A 19,393-nucleotide genomic window follows, 5' to 3' on the forward strand; every position below is an offset into this window, starting at 1 on the left:
ATAGTTAAGCAGTTAATACAAAATCAATAAAATATTTTGTTCAATATAACTATAATGTTTTCACTGTGGGTTCTATGGTGAACAGTAGTATAACATAAATCGCAAACAACTGCTGACCATTGACAGCTCACTTTAAATTACAGTGAGTATTGCTTGTTTATTCAAACATTTGGCTGGGCATAATTTTGCAGTCATGTTACCCAACTTGTCCGCTTTTTTAATTCTACCCTTCGTGATATGGACATATTTCTTAGTTACACTTCTTTGAACTCTACACAAACTCTTTAATATAAATGAATAATATATTTTTTTATTTAAAGTTAAATGTAATGTAACTCTATAAGAAAGGCAATTGTATGATGGTTGATTATCATTTCTTGTCACTGGGCCTGTACAATCAAGGGTGTGCCAATTGTACCCTAGCTGTAGGTAGATATACCTTCTAGTTTTTTAAGGTACAGAAATGGATCAAAATACAAACAAAATGGTACAAATTGGTACTCCATATTTTGTCAGTTTGTGTCAAAGCATTATGAATTCTTAAAACATATTCTGTACAATTCCAATATCTAGAGCAGTGGCATATTTTTGAATACTTGAAAAGTGCATGTTCTCAAAAAAAAAACAATATTGATAAAATTTATGGATTAAAGTACGTTTTTAGTTTTTCATGTCCGTTAACTAACCAAGTGATTACCTTGCTAATGTGAGGGATTGCTCCTCCATCTGTTATATAAATGAACATAAATGTAAGTTTTGGGTACCTTCATTTAGCAATTTTAAGCCAATTAAAAATATTATTTTACTAGGATCTGTTTTGAATTTCTTCTGTGGAATATTTTGTGTACTGTGTACTCTGAGTTATCTGAAATATCTCAGAGTTTCTTAAATGTATTTTCCCAGATGATCTAATAAACTGTTTGTGCATTTCCAGTGCATTTCAGTGCGGCGTGTAGGGCTCAGGTGATGGAAGTGTCACTGTTTCATGCAGACGCTACACTGGCCAGCATGCTGGCGCTGCTGCATCTCATCCTTGAGTATTTCCAGTGACTTGTCGAGTCCTGATTGTCCCAGTTCATCCACACGGGTCAACCAGAAGCTAAAGCCCATGGTGAAGTAGCTGCAGTTGCCGCGTTCCCCTTGGCACTCAATAACTGGCTGGGTACGGAAATCCTTCAAACAGCTTCCTGGCGACATCAGAGCCTGCCCAGCACCAATGTCGCCTCCACTTGTGTGCTGAAATGCATATCAAAGACACTTTCAGCAAGATATACTCTCCTAAAAATTAGTTTAATCGTGCATGAACTGGTATATTTAGGAAATTTTACCATTAATTTTACCATTCATTTACTTTAAAAATGCATTAACCCCATGAGTGCAAAATAGAAACCTTGACCATACTTACCATGAGGAAGGAGTATCCTCTCCACAGTGTCAGCCAGCCAGAGGGACAAAGTGGGCTAGATGTATCCTGGCTGTGCATAGCAAACATGGGTGATCGTGTCTCACATACGACACAGCGGCTGATGTGCTGCTGGATCTGTGCCCCAGATGTGGGTGCCATGGGCATCGGTGCTGTGCTGGCTAGCCAGTAGGACTTGTCGTTGCCCTCAGCATAGCTACAAGTGCCCATATTGCAGACGGAGAATGGCATGGTGCTAAAGACTCTCAAACACGACCCAGTCTGACCTAAGAATGATGACTATAGTCAGCTCAGTCTTTGAGGCATAGCCATGTTAACAAGCCATCACACCACTAGTGAGAGTAACCTCATTTTTATGGAGTATACATGTTCACCTTGATAAACATACCCAGGTCCATTGTGTGTATTTTCCCTTGGAGTTGCAGATAGGATAGGCTGTAACCACTCCATAATATTTTCATATCGAATGGGCATTCTGGGATGACCTCTGATTGGCTATGCAGCACCAACAGGAACCCAGAGCTAACCCTTTTAGATGGGCCTGGATATCCAGGATCACCCTCCTGACCAGTGGCACCTGAATCCAGCAAAATAAAGCAAAATAAACAACAAAATAAAAGTCTACAAATCTCATCTGCTATCCATAATTCTCAATGGTCCCAGGCACAGAACAATGGCACTGTTGTCCCTGGCTTCAGGCTGACCTTGAACTCCTGGCACTCCCTTTTCTCCACTTTTTCCATGATCTCCTGGAGGTCCAACTGGTCCAGAAGGTCCTTGCTGTCCTGGGTGGCCATGTAAACCTCTATGACCCTTTAAACCTGCAAGAACACATCAACTAATATACCTGCATGTACATAAAACACCTTGATGAGGCTTTGACCCCCCATCAGACACATCATCTCACCCCCTACATGACTCCTCAACCATTTACCAAAGCTCATTCAGCAGCAGATTTATATCACCAAGGTGAACCACTGAGAGCCTTAGGAGATCCGTGCTGTCTGTGGCCATTAAACTCAACAGCTCTGTTACGTCTGTCATGAGGAGACCAGCGAATATTGAGTACTGGGTGCACTATGCTCTTGCTGCTCTTCCCATCACTGTCAGACTCTATTCTTAATACAATTCATTTAACGACTGCTCACCCTTTGGTCCTTCGTATCCTACCACCCCAGAATCACCAGGAGAACCAGGGTGCCCAGGTAGGCCAGCGGGCCCTGGCTGTCCAGGGATGATATGATGCATTTTAGCAGGTCTGCTGTCACATACTACTTGAGGACCTACAAAGAAGAAAAGTTGGGGACTCATTATAAAACTCTAATATGCATAGCAATATAGTTTGCTAATTTAATGTAAAATAAATTCATTACAAATAAGTAATAAGGGTAATGTAATTATAACACACTGTTCTCAATGTATTACCCATAGCAGAAAATGCTGGAGAATAGCAGACAGACCCATCATGTGTCTTGCTCGTGCCAAAGGACAATATGATCTCCAAGCCTCCCTCCACCATTTTGTTGGTCAAAAAAATGACAAATTGCAATAGTGACACACCTACAGTTGATGGTGATCTTCCTTTATCTAGTCCTTTAGATAACACCAGATATCAACAAGGCTGGTAAACAGGATCCACACTCATTACTAAATCATCTTTTCCTACCACTGCAGTGTTGCAGTGTGGGTGACATCCCCGAACTGAAGTATTATGACATCGTGAACTACCTAGTTCACACCATGTCTTGATAGAGAAGAAGTTAAAAGCTTATAAATTTTAGACTTTTACAAGTATTTTTGGCCAGTCAAAAAATGAAAAAGGACTGGTGTATGGGAAATTCATGAAAAAAAATCGGTTCCTAATCCTTTCAAAGGTCAGGTCAGGTTGGGGAGCATGTGCTGATGCAGCATGTTGCTGCATCCACCACACAGCAAAACTCCTTGGGATCCAGGCCGGCAATCCCCCAGGCAGATATACTGTCCAGTCCCTCCGGAAATGGCCATGCATCTTCCGCAGACAGGTGTTACGTGGGCGTCCTCTTGGCCTGGTCCAGGCACTTGGGTCCTCAGCAATGAAGGTCCTGTGAGCTGGATCACCCTCAGGGAAATGCGCCACATGTCAGTAGTGCTGTAACTGACGCTCCCTCACAATGCAGGTAATGTGCCTTATTCGGCACTGCTCTAGTAACTGCTTATTCGACACAAAGTCATTCCAGCAGTACCCAAGGATTCTCTGAAGAGAGACAGTACCGAAGGAATCCAGTCTTCATCTCGGCTCACTGGATAGTATCCATGTGTCACAGCCATACAGCAAGACAGGGAGCACCAGGTCTCTAAACACTAAAGACCTTTGATCTCTTGCAAAGATATCAGGAGTGCCACACACCCCTTTCCAGCGACCTCATGACCCCCCAAGCTCTTCCAACCATTCTGTTGACTTCATAGGAAGAATCACCAGAGACATGAATGTCGCTGCTGGGGTAGGTAAATCTCTTGACAAGGTCGACATTCTCCCCGCAGACAGACACACTACCGATGGCTGTGCCTAAGAAATCCTGGATCTTAGTCTTTATCTAGGACACCCACAATCCCACACGCTCAGTCTCTTAAGAGCCCCAACCAAAGCCTTCATTGACTGCACTAAGATCAACGGACGCCCCGCAGTCGCTGGACCCCACGATCCTGCTCAACACCCAGTCGATATAAGCACTGAACAGAGTAGGAACAAGAACACACCTCTGGTGAACCCCAGAATCAACTGGGAAGAACGCAGAGGTTCGCCCTTTACTCTGCACAACACTCAGAGTGTCAGTGTACAGGCCGGCCATGATATCCAGTAACTTCAGGGGGGGATCCTGTGAAATCTCAGAATGTCCCACAGGGCAACATGATCAACTGAGTCAAACACTTTACGAAAATCAACAAAGGCTGCAAAGAACCCCTGCCGATATTCACACTTGTGCTCGATGAGAACCCTCAGTGCAAGGATATGGTCCATGGTAGACTTCTTGTGCATAAAACAAGACTGCTCCAGTTTCTGACAGGTAAGCAAGTGATCACGGATCCTCTTAAGGATGACCCTAGCAAGGCCCTTACTCGGCACTGAAAGCAGTGTTATCCCCCTGTAGCTGCCACAATCCAGGAGATCACCCTTCCCTTTCAAGATAGGGACTACAAGTCCCGTTTTCCAGTGAGTTGTGATGATGCCTGACTCCCAAATGGAAGTAAAGATTGCCTGCAATGCCAGCCTTACCACCAGCCTGGAGAAGTTCACCCCGGATACCACAGATCCCTGCAGTCTTACCTGCCACCAGCTGATTCACCACCCATGCAATCTCAGTGAGATGGAGGATCAGCTTCAAGAACCATAGACCCAGAGATGTCCAACATCCTAGCTGGAGGGTCAGCTTTAAACAACTGCTCAAAGTAGCCAGCCCAGTGGGTCACAACTGCAGTGTCATCCGTAAGGACCGTTCCATCACCCGTCCTGACTGCAAGTCTCCGAGGAACAGATTCAGATTTGTGTAATGCTTAGATTCCTCTGTAAGCAGGACATGGGTCACTAATCCACAGATGGTCACCTGCTCACAAAGTAGTCTAACAAACACCTCCTTACCTGTCCACAGAACCCTCACAGCTGTCCTCCTCAGCTCCCGGCACAGACTGGAGTTGACACTAAGCTGTACGGTGTGACTGATCTTGGTAATATCCAGGGTACCCCGCGAGATGAAACACCTCCTTCTGAGAACACTGGCAACACCAACACAGCCCTCAGCAACCTTCAGGGTCTTATCACAGAAGGTCTCCCACATCACATTATAGTCAGCAGTTGCATTCAAGCCTGCAAGTTCCTCAGACGAACTCATCAGAAACAGCCTAATCTTGGAGTCTAGCTAAGTCCAGCCTCATTCTCCTAGTAGGTGGTAGCCTACTGGATCTAAGCTGAATCTTTAGAGTAGCAACAAGCATGTGGTTGGAATTCACAAACTGGGTACTTCTGTAGACCCTGATGTTCTGCAAGAGCCTCCAGCATCTGCCTACGAAGATGTGATCTATCTCCTTCGCCGCACCACCAGTACTGCAGTAGCAAGTGCAACGATGTGGCTCAGACCATTGGAAGCAGGATTCAGCGACCCGCAGGCCCTGACCATTCGCAAAGTCAAGGAACATGGAGCCACTTTCACCCCAGTCTCCAGACTCATGGAGACTGATACAATCCTCATAGCCAGTCCTGTCAGTGCCAGTGGTCACATTGAAGTCACCCATTACCAGAGCAGTGTCACCTCGTGGGAATCCATCAGCTACCAAGTGAAGTTGCGTGTAAAACGTCTCCCTCAATGAGACATGACTCACTGCGTTCGGAGCATACACTGAGACAACAGACAAGATACCTAAGGAGTTCCTTAGCCTAAGTCTCATAATACGCTCCTTAAAAGAAGTGACATCAGACACCATCGGAAGGAGCTGATCCTCTACAGCAACAGCTACTCTCTGAGTATAGTAGCCGTCAGACCGACCACACCAAAAGTAGGTATACCCACTCCCCGGTCTGCATACCTCAGTGCTGCCACTGAAACGTGGAGTTTATGGAGCTCCCCTGACAGCAGAGGAAGATGGTCATTTTGCCAGAGAGACAAGACGTTCCACGGGCCTACACAGATGGGTCGCCTCTAACTGGGACCCGAGTACCACCACCTGATCTCCAAAAGGCCTGACCCTATTAGCTCTCCAACGGTTTTGACTCAATGGGGCTCCTGAAGGCTTTCCCCATCCCCTTCATGGTGCGTGCAGCCTTTCTGCGGGCAGCTGCAGCAGAGCTACTCCCGTGGAGAGTTTCTGTTAATTGAGAAGTTCTGAGTTGTTTTACGGTGGCTGGAGTGCCAATCCCACCACCAACCCCCAAAATTGTTTCCATGCAAGTTGGAGAACCGCTTGCAGGCCCGGATTAAGTTTACCGTCACACCCTTTAAAAGGTGAGAATTTTATCCTTATCGTATTAATGCTGCAATTTCTAATGCCAGACAGACAGTACATAAACCAGTTGTGTGTAAATTAATTTTGATATCATCCTTGGATTAGGCAATATATTAGGCAAACTAGGCAAAATAGTTTATCATAATTTCTTTTCATATCAAATCATATCAAGAATTATTATGATGTCAGTTTCTTTACGTGGATGCTCTACTTTTACTTAAAATTATAGTGCAACATTGTTTACAAGGAAGAAAGCTGTTTTCAATGTAGAACACATGGGAGCATCAAATAAGAGTATTGGGTCAAAGGCAACACCAAGGTTGCAAACCAGAGGAGAAGAGTAGATAGTGGTGTGGTACAAATGGAGGGTAATCAGTCTAATTTTGTTAAATTAAGATTTATTCCCAATGACAATTAATTCTGTCTTGTGACTGTTACGTTTTAGAAAATTGGTTGTTTATGGGGCTGGTACTGAAGTACATCTGGGTGTCGTCAGCAGACGTGGAAATTTAGGTTAAAGCAGTGAATGATCTGGCCCAGAGCGTGAATGTAACGTATGAAGAGCAGTGGCCCCAGGACAGTGCTCAGGGGGACGCCACGTGTGATAACGTTTGTGTCTCATTTATGTCCGGATAGGGTAATGAAATATTTTCTATCAATGATATAAGAAAAAAAATTGTGAAGTGCTACCCCACAAACTCCAAGGTTATGGAGTCTCAGAATAAAAATAGGGTGTGAAACTGTGTCCAAGCTATTAGTTAAGTTCTCCCCAAATGAGCTTGATGGGTCCCTGTACAAATGGAGCTTGGTTCGCATTTTCAGCAGTAAGTTGACTCATTTCTGGTGGGTGCTAGACTCATCATCTCTGTTCATAATATGAATGTAATGATATATTGTTTGAAATCTGTTGGTGTTGTCGGCTGGTGTCCTGCAGAGCAGAGAAGTTTAAGTACCTCAGGGTCATGAGTGCACGAGTGAGGGAAGAAAGGAGTAGGAGATCAACAGACGGATCGGTGCAGCGGTAGCAGTAATGTGGACACTGTACCATTCTGTCATGGCGAAGAGGGAGCTGAGCTGGAAGGCAAAGCTCTTGATTTATCTATTTACCAGTCTATCTATGTTTGCACCCTTGGCTATGGTCATGAACTATGGTATTGACTGAACGAATGAGATCGCAGATGTAGGCGGTCAAAATGAGTTTCCTCCGTAGGGTGGCTGGGTACAGCCTTAGAGGTTGGGTGAGGAGCTCAGACATTTGGGAGGGACTCAAAGTAGAGCCGCTGCTCCTTCACATTGAAAGGAACCAGTTGACGTGGATCGGGCATCTATCTAGGATGCCTCCTGGATGACTCCCTGGGGAGGTGGTTGGGGCATGATCAACCCTGAGCAGACCTAGGATATGCTGGAGAGATTATATCTCTCGACTGGTCTGGGAGCACCTTCATATTCCCCCGTAGGAGCAGGAGGAGGTGGCTGGTGAGAGGGAGGTCTAGGCATCTCTGCTTAGACTGCTGCCCCGTGAACCAACCCCGTATAAGTAGTGGAAAATGGATGGATAAATAAATATTGCAACAATAAAGGAACATTTTTTCAAATTATAGACTTCAAAATAGCCCCCTTTTGTGTCTATGGCAGAATTGCAGACTTGGCATTCTTTCAACCACCTTCAAGACGTAGCCACTTAGAATGTTTCTCCAACAGTGCTAAAAGAGTTTCCACAAGTTCTGGGCACAAGCTGGCTAACTTGCTCTTGCTCTTCGATCCAACTCATCCAAAACCAGCTATATGGGGTTTAGGTCAAGGGATTGTGGGGGGCAGGTCATCTGTTACAGCACTCTTTTTCTAAGTTCACAAAATAATGCAGTACATAACCTCAAGGTTTGCTTAGGGTTGTTATCTTATTGAAAACAAATGATTTTTAGTAGGTGTGTCCAGACTTTTGATTGGTACTGAATCTCTGTTTGGCCTCCCAGTGGTAAGAAGTCTGGCAGCATGCTTTTAATGCACTGAGCAATTCATCCTCAGATGACTTGCTTCAGCTTCCCATCACCAGAGTTGTCTGTGAGTATGCAGTTTGCATGTTCGCCCCATGCTGACCCAGGGAGCTCTACTGCCTCCTCTCACCAACAGGCTGCAAGCATGCAGTTTACATATTCTTCCCATACTGGCCCTCAGTGTGTCCTTGGGCTCTAAGCTCACTGGAAACATGACATTCTCAATTTTCATTGACTCTGTACTGCTGTATAATATAGTTAATATGAATAATACCAATATGTTCTACATCAAACACTACTTGTTATATAAAAATCATGAAAATTTTTATTAATCCATACATAAATTTCCCAACAGCTTAACGAGTACCAGGTTGTGGTGAGTCTGGAGCACATCTCAGGATGCACATGGGCACAAAGCAGAAGAACACCCTCAACGTGATGCCAGTTCAACTTGCTTTCATTCCCTTTTTAATTAATTTGTCACTTCTTAAGATTTCACCAAGAAATGATGCTGAAAGAATGATGACTGCACACAATAAAATTACTAATAATGAATACATCAAAATTACCCAAATTGCTCAGTAAATAAACAAAATACTACTTGTTTAATTGCAGTAACTATATTAGGACCATATTGGCTGTCCTTAAAACCTATCATTGGTTATTTTATATTATGAGAAAGTGGTACATACCAGGATCACCAGACACTCCTTTCTCACCCTTGAGTCCAAGGGGGCCATGTGATCCAGGAGGTCCCATGGGTCCTGGTGGGCCTGTTAATCCTTGACTACCCTTTTTACCTGCCGCATACAGCATACTTACTTAGAAGAATGATCAAGTAAACTCCACATATGATGCCCACAAATAAAAGACATTATTACGTTATTCCATATATGGACATGAATAGAAATGCTGTGTATTGTAGGGGCGTGATGGCATGCAAAACGTTTTGGTCCCCTTGGTCTCCTTTGCAAGAGAAGTGAAGTGAGTACCCCCAGCTGGAGGCTTTGGGAGGGAGATCACTGTGAGGTATCACATGAGGGGCTCCCATAAACACACTTGTTAAACAGCAGTAAGATAATATGAAGTACAGGTATTTTTTACCTTTTTGCCCTAGCAAACCACTACCCCCTTTGGGACCCCAGGGTCCAGGATGGCCAAGCGAGCCTTTGATGCCACAGTGTCCTGCTGGGCCTCTATCCCCCTGATCCCCCATAACTGGCACAGATGGACCAGGGAACCCTATATCTCCACGCGGCCCTGAAATAAAAACACATCCGTTTCTCAGACTCTGTTCGAAACAATTTTTAACAGATTTCAAACAATATATCATTACATTCATTTAGCAGAGCAACACACAAAGGATCAAGCAGTTGCTGGAGCACTAGGGGGTTAAGGGCCTTGCTGAAGGACCCACCAGTGCTCGGCTTCCCCCAAAGTTTAAACCCCGACCTTCTGATCAAAGGCACAAAATCCTAACCTGTTGAGCAGCACACAAGGGTGTAGATCTTCAAATGGATGGTAGAGACATGTCCCTACTAATATTGTAGGAGTACCAGCATATGTAGGAGGGAGGGGATTCGAGGCTGATTTAGTGTCTAACGATGATCCTGTACCCTTGGCTACACACCACCTTTATCTTTTCCATCTGCTCTGTAACTTGGTCTGATTATGGATATTATTGTTTCCATTGCAAAGGTATTCTGGAAAGCAATTTTCCTCTAAATTTAAGCAGGTTAGACATTCTACTAAACAAATTCAGTGAATCTGAATTTAAGAGCAGGCAGCATAGTGGCTCCACGGTTCTGGCTGAAGCCTTTCATCTCCGGGGCTGAGGCCTCCATTTCTGCCTCTCTGTATATGTGAGTTTTGAATCTCCCTGTGATTCCTCAAAATCCAGCTTCCTCAAAATCCAAAGATGTGTTTAGATTAATTTTATGTAGTTTGAAAGTGTGTTCTCCATGTTTCCTGGGATATTGTACAGGGTCACCACAACCTATAAGACCGAAAAGATCTTACCCCTTAACCCATCTAGTCCAGGTAAGCCGAGATCTCCAAAAGAACCTTGTAAGGAATTGTTGCAGTCTGCACCTGGAAGACCAATAGGGCCATCTTCTCCTGGAGATCCTGCAGAGATGAATGGTAGAGGTAGAGGTAGAGATGAATGGTAGAGGTATACCCACAGGCTCAGTAATGATAATGTACAAAATGCCACTGTTTAAAACTGTTTATCAATGTGCAGATACCTGAGCATCCCATTTGCCCTGTGGAGCCTTTTATCCCTTGTTTGGAGTGCCCAATAGGGCCTGTTGCTCCCCTGGGGCCTTTATTGCCTCGAACACCCCTGTGTCCTGAGGGTCCTGTCTGTCCAGAACCTGAGAAATATCAGAAAATATTTTGAGACTTATTTTTAAAAATACTTAATAATCACTTTGTACAAACAAGATTAAAATGCTAGCAAAGACAGTTTTTGATGCAATTTCAAGTTTCTAACAGATTGGTGTATCAGAATCTATGGTCACAAACTTATCTGTTCTGAGGAAGAATGCCAGAGAGATGCTGTATCTGTTGGGATCGTCTAATATGTTTCTCATCATATTTTTGCATCATATGCACTTTTAGTATAAAAAATTGCAAGGGTTAGGGGCAGAAGATCCCTGCAAATGTGAAAATTCACAAATAATACTTGAGTACCCCTAATCTCAACTCATAACAGTCGGAAAGATAACATGAAAAAAAAATATTACTAATTTCTAAACAAACACTACTTTACTATGGGAGGTATTTTCTGCAAAAAAAAAAAATACAATCTTCACTTTGTCATTTAGTTTCCAAAGTCTGTGTGCAAAAATTCTGCAAAAAAGAAAATTTAAATGAAATAGCATTGTCATGCCCGGCTCGTCCGATCCTCGTGTGTGCCATGCCCCCTGATTATCCACGTGTGCTTCCCTGATCTTACCCAGCTGTGTCCGATTATTTTCGCCCAGTCTTGTCTATTTCAGTCCATGTCTTGCCTTAGTTTTTGTCGGTCATTGATGTTAGTTGTTGTCAGTGATGTCCCGTAATCTTCCTTCCCTTATTAAATCCCAGTTTTACCCCGTATTTCACCTCCTTGCCTGCTTCCTGCCCGCTTGCCTGCCTGTGCGCTTACCCGCATTACCAGCAAACCTGACAAGCATCATTTGCATTTTAATTTTCCATTCATGTATGAGTCAGATGTGAAAAAATAAAATTAAAAAATAAAATTAAAAACCCTTTTTATCTTTTTATTTTCCAATTTGACTTTTTATTTCCTACTTTTCCGTTTAATTTTCAAGTTCAATACATGCAAATATATGTTAATCGGTGTGGGCGGTGGGTGCACAGACTTTGGAAACTAAATGGCAAAGTGGAGATTGTATTTTCTTTTTATCATTTCCATTTTAATTTTATTTTTTGCAGAAAATACCTCTCATACTGTACTGAACAGTTTGTGTGTCAAATTGCTTTGTCATTTGCTATCCAGACCTTTCTGTATAATATACAAAACATATAATTTTATTATTATTTTATTAACTATATATGGAATATGCTTATGCCCCTATGTCTACTAATAGCATTTGACATCGAATTGACTAATGAAAAGATGTTTCATGAACTCATCCATTTAACCAGAATTTGCGTTTGTACTAGTTAACATATGAATTCCTGGTGGTCCTTTGTATGGATTACATTATATCATTAATTATAATAACTTAAATAATCTTGATAGCTAGATAAGTAACACCTTTTAAAATTCTGAATAAGTTCAATAAGTGAATATGTTTTGTGTCTTGCTGATACCAACATAATTTCTTTGCGGACAATCCATGTAAGTCCATTTAAAACATTAAAGCGTTCACTGATGGCTGTGGGGCTAAGGGTGTCTCATTACATTGTTTTAGGTTTATTTTGTAAAGTTTCTGCGAAAATGTGTCATTTCATGCTCCTGAAATAATGAATCTTTAGCGATACATGTTTTTAATTGGACACCCTTGGTTATTTAGGTAAATAATTCATGATTCATGCAGGTCCATCTGAGGCATTAATGCCAGTGCTGCCTACACCTTTATGTGCAGCTACATGAAAGTACGTACCATATATGCCATGCTTACCTTTGGTTCCCTTCTCTCCCTTCTCACCCTTTAGTCCATCAAGCCCATGTAAACCTAAGGGTCCTGGGGGCCCTAAAAAGATTTTGAAAATAGTATAATAAAAGATCCTTACTTATTTAAACAAATAGACCATCTCAATATTTGCATAATATTAATCAAATTCCATAGCAAAATGTATACAAATTTATGAAAATGATGTAGTTTCAAAACCATTAGAGAAACAGACTTAATATTTAGGATTTCTGCATAATTTTGGCATAGGAGCACCTTTGAATTGTTTCAGAGTAATCTGAGAGGGTGACCTGGGACCCTCTGGGTGATGTAATATAAAATGACCCCTTATACAAAATCATGATACCCACACTACATAATCTGAATACTGTAATCTGACAGATGCGGTGGAAACCCTGAAAACATATGCAGAAAAATGGTAATACAAGCAAAAAGGTGTTCATTGATGCATTTAATGTAATTGAGGCACAAATAATTCCATCTGTTCGATTTTACTGGCTACTTTTATCTATTTTCCCAGTCCTTCCAGATAACTTTCAACATAGATAGGGACTAAAAATAAGTTTGAGTTACTATGGTGTGAACATGGTAGAAGTTCCTGTTTTTGGAAAAAGTTCTGGCTTCTAAAAAAAGTTCTTGTGGCGTGAAAGCACCCATCGCTTCAGTTTTGGGATGACCTATCTATGACCAGCTCCAGTTCCTAAGCTATTCAATGCGTCTACAAAGTTTGAAAAGCACCCCTGACATACGTTTTCAGTTACTGTATCAGTCAAACAAGAACTAGTTTTAAAACTGCCCTTTGTTATCACTTATGCAGCACTACTTCAATTTTGAGGCAATATGTTTCCAAATTTAATCGGTTCCACTTCATCACTGGTACAATACCGCTGCATAGTTTGGAAAAGGTCAGTCAAACACTTTTTTTATAAGCCTGAAGAAGAAAGTATCTGTGACAGTCCAATCCCAAAACCATACAGGTATGTATTTCCTGCTTGAAGAGGTGGGTCCAGGCACAGTTCAATCAGACTCGGTCACAATAAACATCCAGTGTGAGCACGAAAGACAAACATGATGTCAATGATGTGACTGGGGAACATGTACACCATACAAGAACTGGACCCAGAAGGGATGAACTGGGTAGTCTGTACAGATCATAAGAACATAAGAAATTTACAAATGAGAGGAGGTCATTCGGCCCATGAAGCTTGCTTGGGGAGAACTTAACTAATAGCTCAGAGTTGTTAAAATCTTATCTAGTACTGATTTAAAGGAACCCAGGGTTTTAACTTGTGCTACACTAGTAGGAAGACTATTCCATTATTTAACTACACGCTGTGTAAAGAAGTGCTTCCTCAAATTCATTTTTAAATGCTCTCCTGCTAATTTCCACTTATGGCTATGAGTGTTAGTATTTAAACTAACACTGAAATAATCATATATACCTGGATCATGTCCCCCTTAGTCTCCTTTGTTTGAGTACAGTGGTGGTGTGCTTTACACCATTTCATCCGGCATTGTGCTTGGTGGTGTGAGGCTTGCATGCAGTTGTTCAAGCATGGAAGCCAATTCCATGAAGCTTCCAGTGCACAGTTTTTGTGCTGGGGTTAATGCCAGAGGAATTACCGAGTCAAGAGAGCATTGGCGACTTTTACGCATTATGTGCCTCAACACTTGAAGTGATCATGCTCTGTCACTTTATATGATCTGCTGCTTCATGGCTGAGTTGCAGTTGTTCCTAAATGCTTCCACTTAATAATACCACTTACAGTTGACCATGGAATATCTAGCAAGGAAGAAATTTCATGATTTATTGCAAAGGTGGCATCCTATGATATTTCCACACTTGCATTCACTGAGCACTTCAGAATGGCCCATTCTTTCACAAATGTTTGTAAACCTGACTGCAAGGCTAGGTACTTGATCTTATACACCTGTGGCAATGGGCCTGAATGAAACACCTGAATTCAATAATTAAGAAGGGTATGACAATCCTTTTGTCCATATAGTGTATTTTTTGCGGCAGTATTCGCTAATGCAAATTCAGATATCGGCCTGACATTAGTTCAGAGCTCGATGACATAATGTTTTATGCAAAGTTGCTATGAAATATCAATCCTGACAACTGAACACACAACAACCAAGACATGTTAATGCTGGTAAGAGTTTTGATTCAATTTTTAAAGCTTGCTATTGTCATATACACGGTTAATCATTGACTGAAAATGACTAACATTTTCATTAACTGTCTAAGACTTCTGCGCAGTACTGTATGCATGTTTCGTGTGTGTGTATGTAAATATGAATATAAATTAACATGAATTAGATTTTTTTACCTGCAAGTCCTTTAGGTCCTGGATTTCCAAATAGTCCAATCTGTCCAGGGAATCCTGCAAGACCTTCCTGTCCTTCTTTTCCACATGGACCTTGAAGGCCCATGTGACCTTCCAGAAAACAACAAAGATGTGAAGACTAAAATCATGTCTTTAGTCTTAAATAAGCAATGTGTAATAAAAGACAATGGATAAACATTTTATCCTTTTGCAGTGATCATTCAGAAAGATACAACCATCTTTCACCTGCTTATAAAGTCTATACAACATATTTTGTTCTTACACTTGTTTTTTACATTTGTGAAAAATCTGACAAGCACAATTTCATGGACATTTTCATTTCTTTCACAGTGGCTATCTAATCGGCATTTAGGCTGTGCAACCTCACACTTATTTCTAGTGTTTGGTAAGTTAGATCTTGAAGAGAAATTTGCATTTCATTCATTTTGAAGCCAGTTGGATATGCCTTGGACACATCCATCCATTAATTAAATAATTATTATTTTTTTTAACAATAAAAATGGTTCGGGCAGTTAAAAACTTGGTTCATTTGTTACTTTACAAACACCTAAAGGCCGCTGCTTTAATGGCAGTAGACTATTATTATTACCTGGGTTTCCTTGTGGTCCTTCAGGCCCAGGTTCTCCAGGCAATCCTCTTTGTCCTGTATAGCCAGAGGCACCTGACAGTCCGGAGTCACCAGGGTCTCCTCTCGGACCTGGAAAGTGGTTTGAAATATAGTGGTATTTCTGAACACTGCAGCAGTATCATTTGACCTTAGTCTAATTTCATTCAGCGGTCATTCTGTTGTCAGAAACACCCTATTAATGACTGAGCTCAGAGTTGACTCAGACTATGAAACACTTCATTCACCAGGTATGTCAAGCATACTACAATTTTTTCCAAGTGTGTGTGGCTCAGAACACAGACGTACGACATCAGACAGGTAACATGAAACATAAAATATACATGTAAGGTGCAGTTCCACAGAAGATGCAATAATGTTATGAGGAATGTGAGGAGAAAAAAGAAGACACAACGGTGCACTGTTTAAGCTGGATACCACCAGTGCTAATGCCGATGGCTGTGCTGTTTCAGAAGAGATACTGCTTTAGGGAAGAAGGTGCTAGCCTGGGGGAGCACCAGTGCTGACGGGGGTCAGATATACGGTATGTCTCCACAGCTGTACCTGCTTTCTTCTATCTGTAAGGAAATCTGTGTAAGGAAATCTGTGATTAAATGATAGGTGGAATACCATACGGACAGCTGGGAGATCAGCTGACCTGCAGCTGCTCAGGATAAATAGTATTAAAAGCTGAGCTGATGTCCACAAATAGTACTCTTGAATAGGTCCTTGAGGTGTCAAGAGGCTCCAGTATAGAGTACAAGACAAGGTTAACAACATCATTCACAGATTTGGTAGTCCTGTATACAAACTGCTAGGGTCAAGCAGAGAGCTTGTTATGGCTTACAGGTAGATCAAGACAAGGTGCTAAAAGGCTTTCATAACTGTAGTAGTCAAGGTAATAGGTCTGGAGTCATTTAGACCATTGACCGTTGTCTTGTGGAGGACCGACATGTGAAATATGTGGAAACGCAGCATAAATCTGGTTATTTAATGAAAATGTTGGTCACAGCACTGCCTTGGGGTAGCTGGTGATACCAGGTTGGGGCCAGCATCCTGTTTATAGATAGAGAAGGGGGTGGGAGGCAGAGGGAAATTGAAGGTGGAGAAGTGGAGTTGACTTTTTGAGTTGCAGTCCTGAATTTGGTGGGGAGAATGGTTGGGAAAAAAAGGCTGGGAATTATTCTTTGTCATCTGAAATCTGCAATGGAACGCGTTCATTTAGTTGAAGAGCTGGCCATTATCTGTGAGGGGGTTGGGATTTCTCATATTATACTTAACAATCCCCTGTATGCTTCGGCAGACTCCTAAATCCAGTGTCTTTGTCTCCCCAGAGCTTAGTCCTGTCTAACATCATGCCTTGTTATTATTGTACCTCACCCACTGCTTTACTGGGATGCAGATCTTTCTGCAGAAGCTGATGTACGTTGACACAACATCTGTATATTAATCTAGCCCATCTGTGTCTTTGAAAATGTTCCAGTTTGTGATGTAAAATCAGCTTTGTAGATTTCCGACGACATGACTAATCCACTGTTTCACTGCTGAATTGAACTATTTATTTATTTAATTTCTGTCTTTAAGTTGAAATCAAGTGAATGAGATTGTGATCAGAATGCCTGAGACATGCTCATGCCACAGTTTGATAAGCATCTTTAACTGCGGTGTAACAGTGATCCAGAATATAATGACCAGGGGTGTATTTCCTGAATAAGGAATGATCTTAGCAAATAATGAACAAGATTAAGAACAATGTAGAATAACTGAGATTTTAGAGTTTTTTTTCTAAAACCCTTTGAGCAAACCTAAAGTAGCTTTTTGTTGGCTCCTTCCCAACGTCTTTGTGAGAAAAGCACAGACTGTCGATACCAGGGATAATACGACTATCAATCATACGTATTTCAATGGTGAAATGTATGCTACATTATTGTCAAATCAGGCTATGCACATGTAAAAATAATAAACTAATTAAAATATCAAAACATGTGAAAGCACACAAAACTAACATGAAAATAAATTAACTTTAGTTGAAAATATATTAATAGGCTGAAAACATGATGTGGCTTCCTTGTAAAAAAGAACAATGGCAAGCAGCAATAATAAAAGGAAGCCACACTTGTCAAAAGAAGAGCTACTGCATAACACCGCCTCCACCCGTGCTCCGCTAAGTCCATCAACCTCAGTGAGTTTTTCTTCTTTGGGGGGCATAGGATGTCCGTGTTTAAAAAACGACTATATGATTGACTGGAATTGTGTTAATTTCTCTGTTATGATAGGTTGATATGTGCTATAAATCAATATTCCTTATGGATAGTTTACTGAACTTCCTTTTTTATCTTTTAAAATTTATGTGATAATTGTTTATATCGCCCAGGCCTATTAGGAATGTATCCTAAATAATTTTGTACATTAGTGTTCCTCTGCTTTAAAATAGAAATTTATATATACCAGTGCTTGGGTTAGATGAAAAGTGACATAACCAACAATGTTATGCATCTTACTGAAATTACTTATAAGACAATTAATTGTTCACAAGACACTTACCACATGCACCATTGTCTCCAGGGTTTCCTCTCTCTCCTGCTATTCCTTTATCATAAATAGATTCTCCCTTTTCACCTATGCAAAAGAAAATTTTGTTTTTCACAACACACTTGTTCAAGTTAAGACAAGATCATTTTTTTTGCATTCTCTGTAATTTGGGGAATACATATGGTTTTACCACCAGTCCGCTGCCATTGCAGAAGCTTTGGTATGTAAAGCGATTCCTCCAAAACCATTTTAGGGACCTTTTTCAAACTATGCACCAGATGAGGAACTAAAACTGCTTAAATTTTGAGACCCCAAAATGGAATTAGCACTGCATAGTGTCATGATATGAATGATGAAGGAAGGTGTTGGTAAAGAAAAAAAAAAACTTTTTTTTATTGAACTAAACTTAAACTGAACAAACTCGAGCTGAAAATAAACAAGAAAACTAAAAAAACAAGAAGAATGTAGCTAAACCCTTGTGTTTTTGTTGTTTTTTGGCACCTGTCCTGTATAATGTGCAGTTGGCCTGTATTGAAAAATAAGAAGCTGTGTCCTGTTTTCAACTCGTCACAATCCATTCTAGCCTGCCCTGTCCTATTCCTGTGAGGGTCAGTAGGTGGCACTGTTGGTTCTCTTGAACAGTCCTTTCCTATCTGGCCGGTAGTATTACAGTTTTTCTCAGTTGCTTTGGTGCATTTCTCACAACAGAATTAAACTTTGCACAATAGTTAGTTCAACCTCCACAACATGTAGTCGTTTTGGCACAACCTTCTGGCGGTTTCATGTTCATTTCGTCCAAAGGCAAATGCCTTTGGACATGAAGCAGTTGAGCAAGTACAAATATCTAAAGAATGGTCACTTTTGACTTGCTATTCATCACTATCTCCTTGCTTTCATCATGACTGTCACAATTATTTATACTTGTACCGGCTGAATAGTCATTGTCCTTACAACTAATAGTCTTCATTTCATTGCTTGTGTCATTGCACTCAAAATTGTTGAACATCTTGTCAAACAATTTGTACACCCATTTTGAAAACCCTATTTTTAAGGAGTTTCCATGAAAATCTCCATAAATTACTTTTCTCAGGTGAACCTTATCTCACACTAATGAAAATTGGTGTGTGTTACTCTTACTTGCAACCAATGAAAAGCCTCTTCTACCCAGTCACAGGTGAATCGCGTTACAGTATCCCCTACTCTACAAGTATATATATAATGTAAACCAACAGACAGGATTGGCATGAGGTGCATACTGAATCTACAAAACTGCAGAACATGGAACGTCAGCCTTGTGGAAGAGGGGTGAGGATCGGTGGAGGACGAGGACAAAACTGGGTAAGAAGAGGCCAACCAGATAGACACGTTCC

The 19,393-nt window shown here is 41.3% G+C and overlaps 1 protein-coding gene across 2 annotated transcripts in view; it reads right to left on the bottom strand.

Moving 5' to 3' along the window:
- Positions 1 to 631: 631 nt before the first annotated feature.
- The window catches only part of LOC125712376 (collagen alpha-1(I) chain-like), a 41,259-nt gene continuing 22,497 nt past the window's right edge, over positions 632 to 19,393 (bottom strand). Inside the window, exons 14-26 of one of the 2 annotated variants that reach the window (XM_048982350.1) lie at positions 18,036 to 18,110; positions 15,477 to 15,584; positions 14,870 to 14,977; positions 12,525 to 12,596; positions 10,638 to 10,766; positions 10,411 to 10,518; positions 9,496 to 9,651; positions 9,084 to 9,191; positions 2,572 to 2,706; positions 2,128 to 2,244; positions 1,812 to 2,000; positions 1,406 to 1,689; positions 632 to 1,236 (exon numbers count right to left, since the gene is read on the bottom strand). In XM_048982350.1, the coding sequence (XP_048838307.1) occupies positions 976 to 1,236; positions 1,406 to 1,689; positions 1,812 to 2,000; positions 2,128 to 2,244; positions 2,572 to 2,706; positions 9,084 to 9,191; positions 9,496 to 9,651; positions 10,411 to 10,518; positions 10,638 to 10,766; positions 12,525 to 12,596; positions 14,870 to 14,977; positions 15,477 to 15,584; positions 18,036 to 18,110 (1,850 nt within the window). In that variant the 3' untranslated portion in view covers positions 632 to 975. Of the gene's footprint in view, positions 1,237 to 1,405; positions 1,690 to 1,811; positions 2,001 to 2,127; positions 2,245 to 2,571; positions 2,707 to 9,083; positions 9,192 to 9,495; positions 9,652 to 10,410; positions 10,519 to 10,637; positions 10,767 to 12,524; positions 12,597 to 14,869; positions 14,978 to 15,476; positions 15,585 to 18,035; positions 18,111 to 19,393 lie in introns of those variants that run through there. The other variant, XM_048982351.1, reaches the window with a different exon arrangement.

This window comes from Brienomyrus brachyistius, chromosome 17 (genome assembly GCF_023856365.1).
Source record: "Brienomyrus brachyistius isolate T26 chromosome 17, BBRACH_0.4, whole genome shotgun sequence".
In the NCBI taxonomy this organism is placed as follows: Eukaryota; Metazoa; Chordata; class Actinopteri; order Osteoglossiformes; family Mormyridae; genus Brienomyrus; species Brienomyrus brachyistius.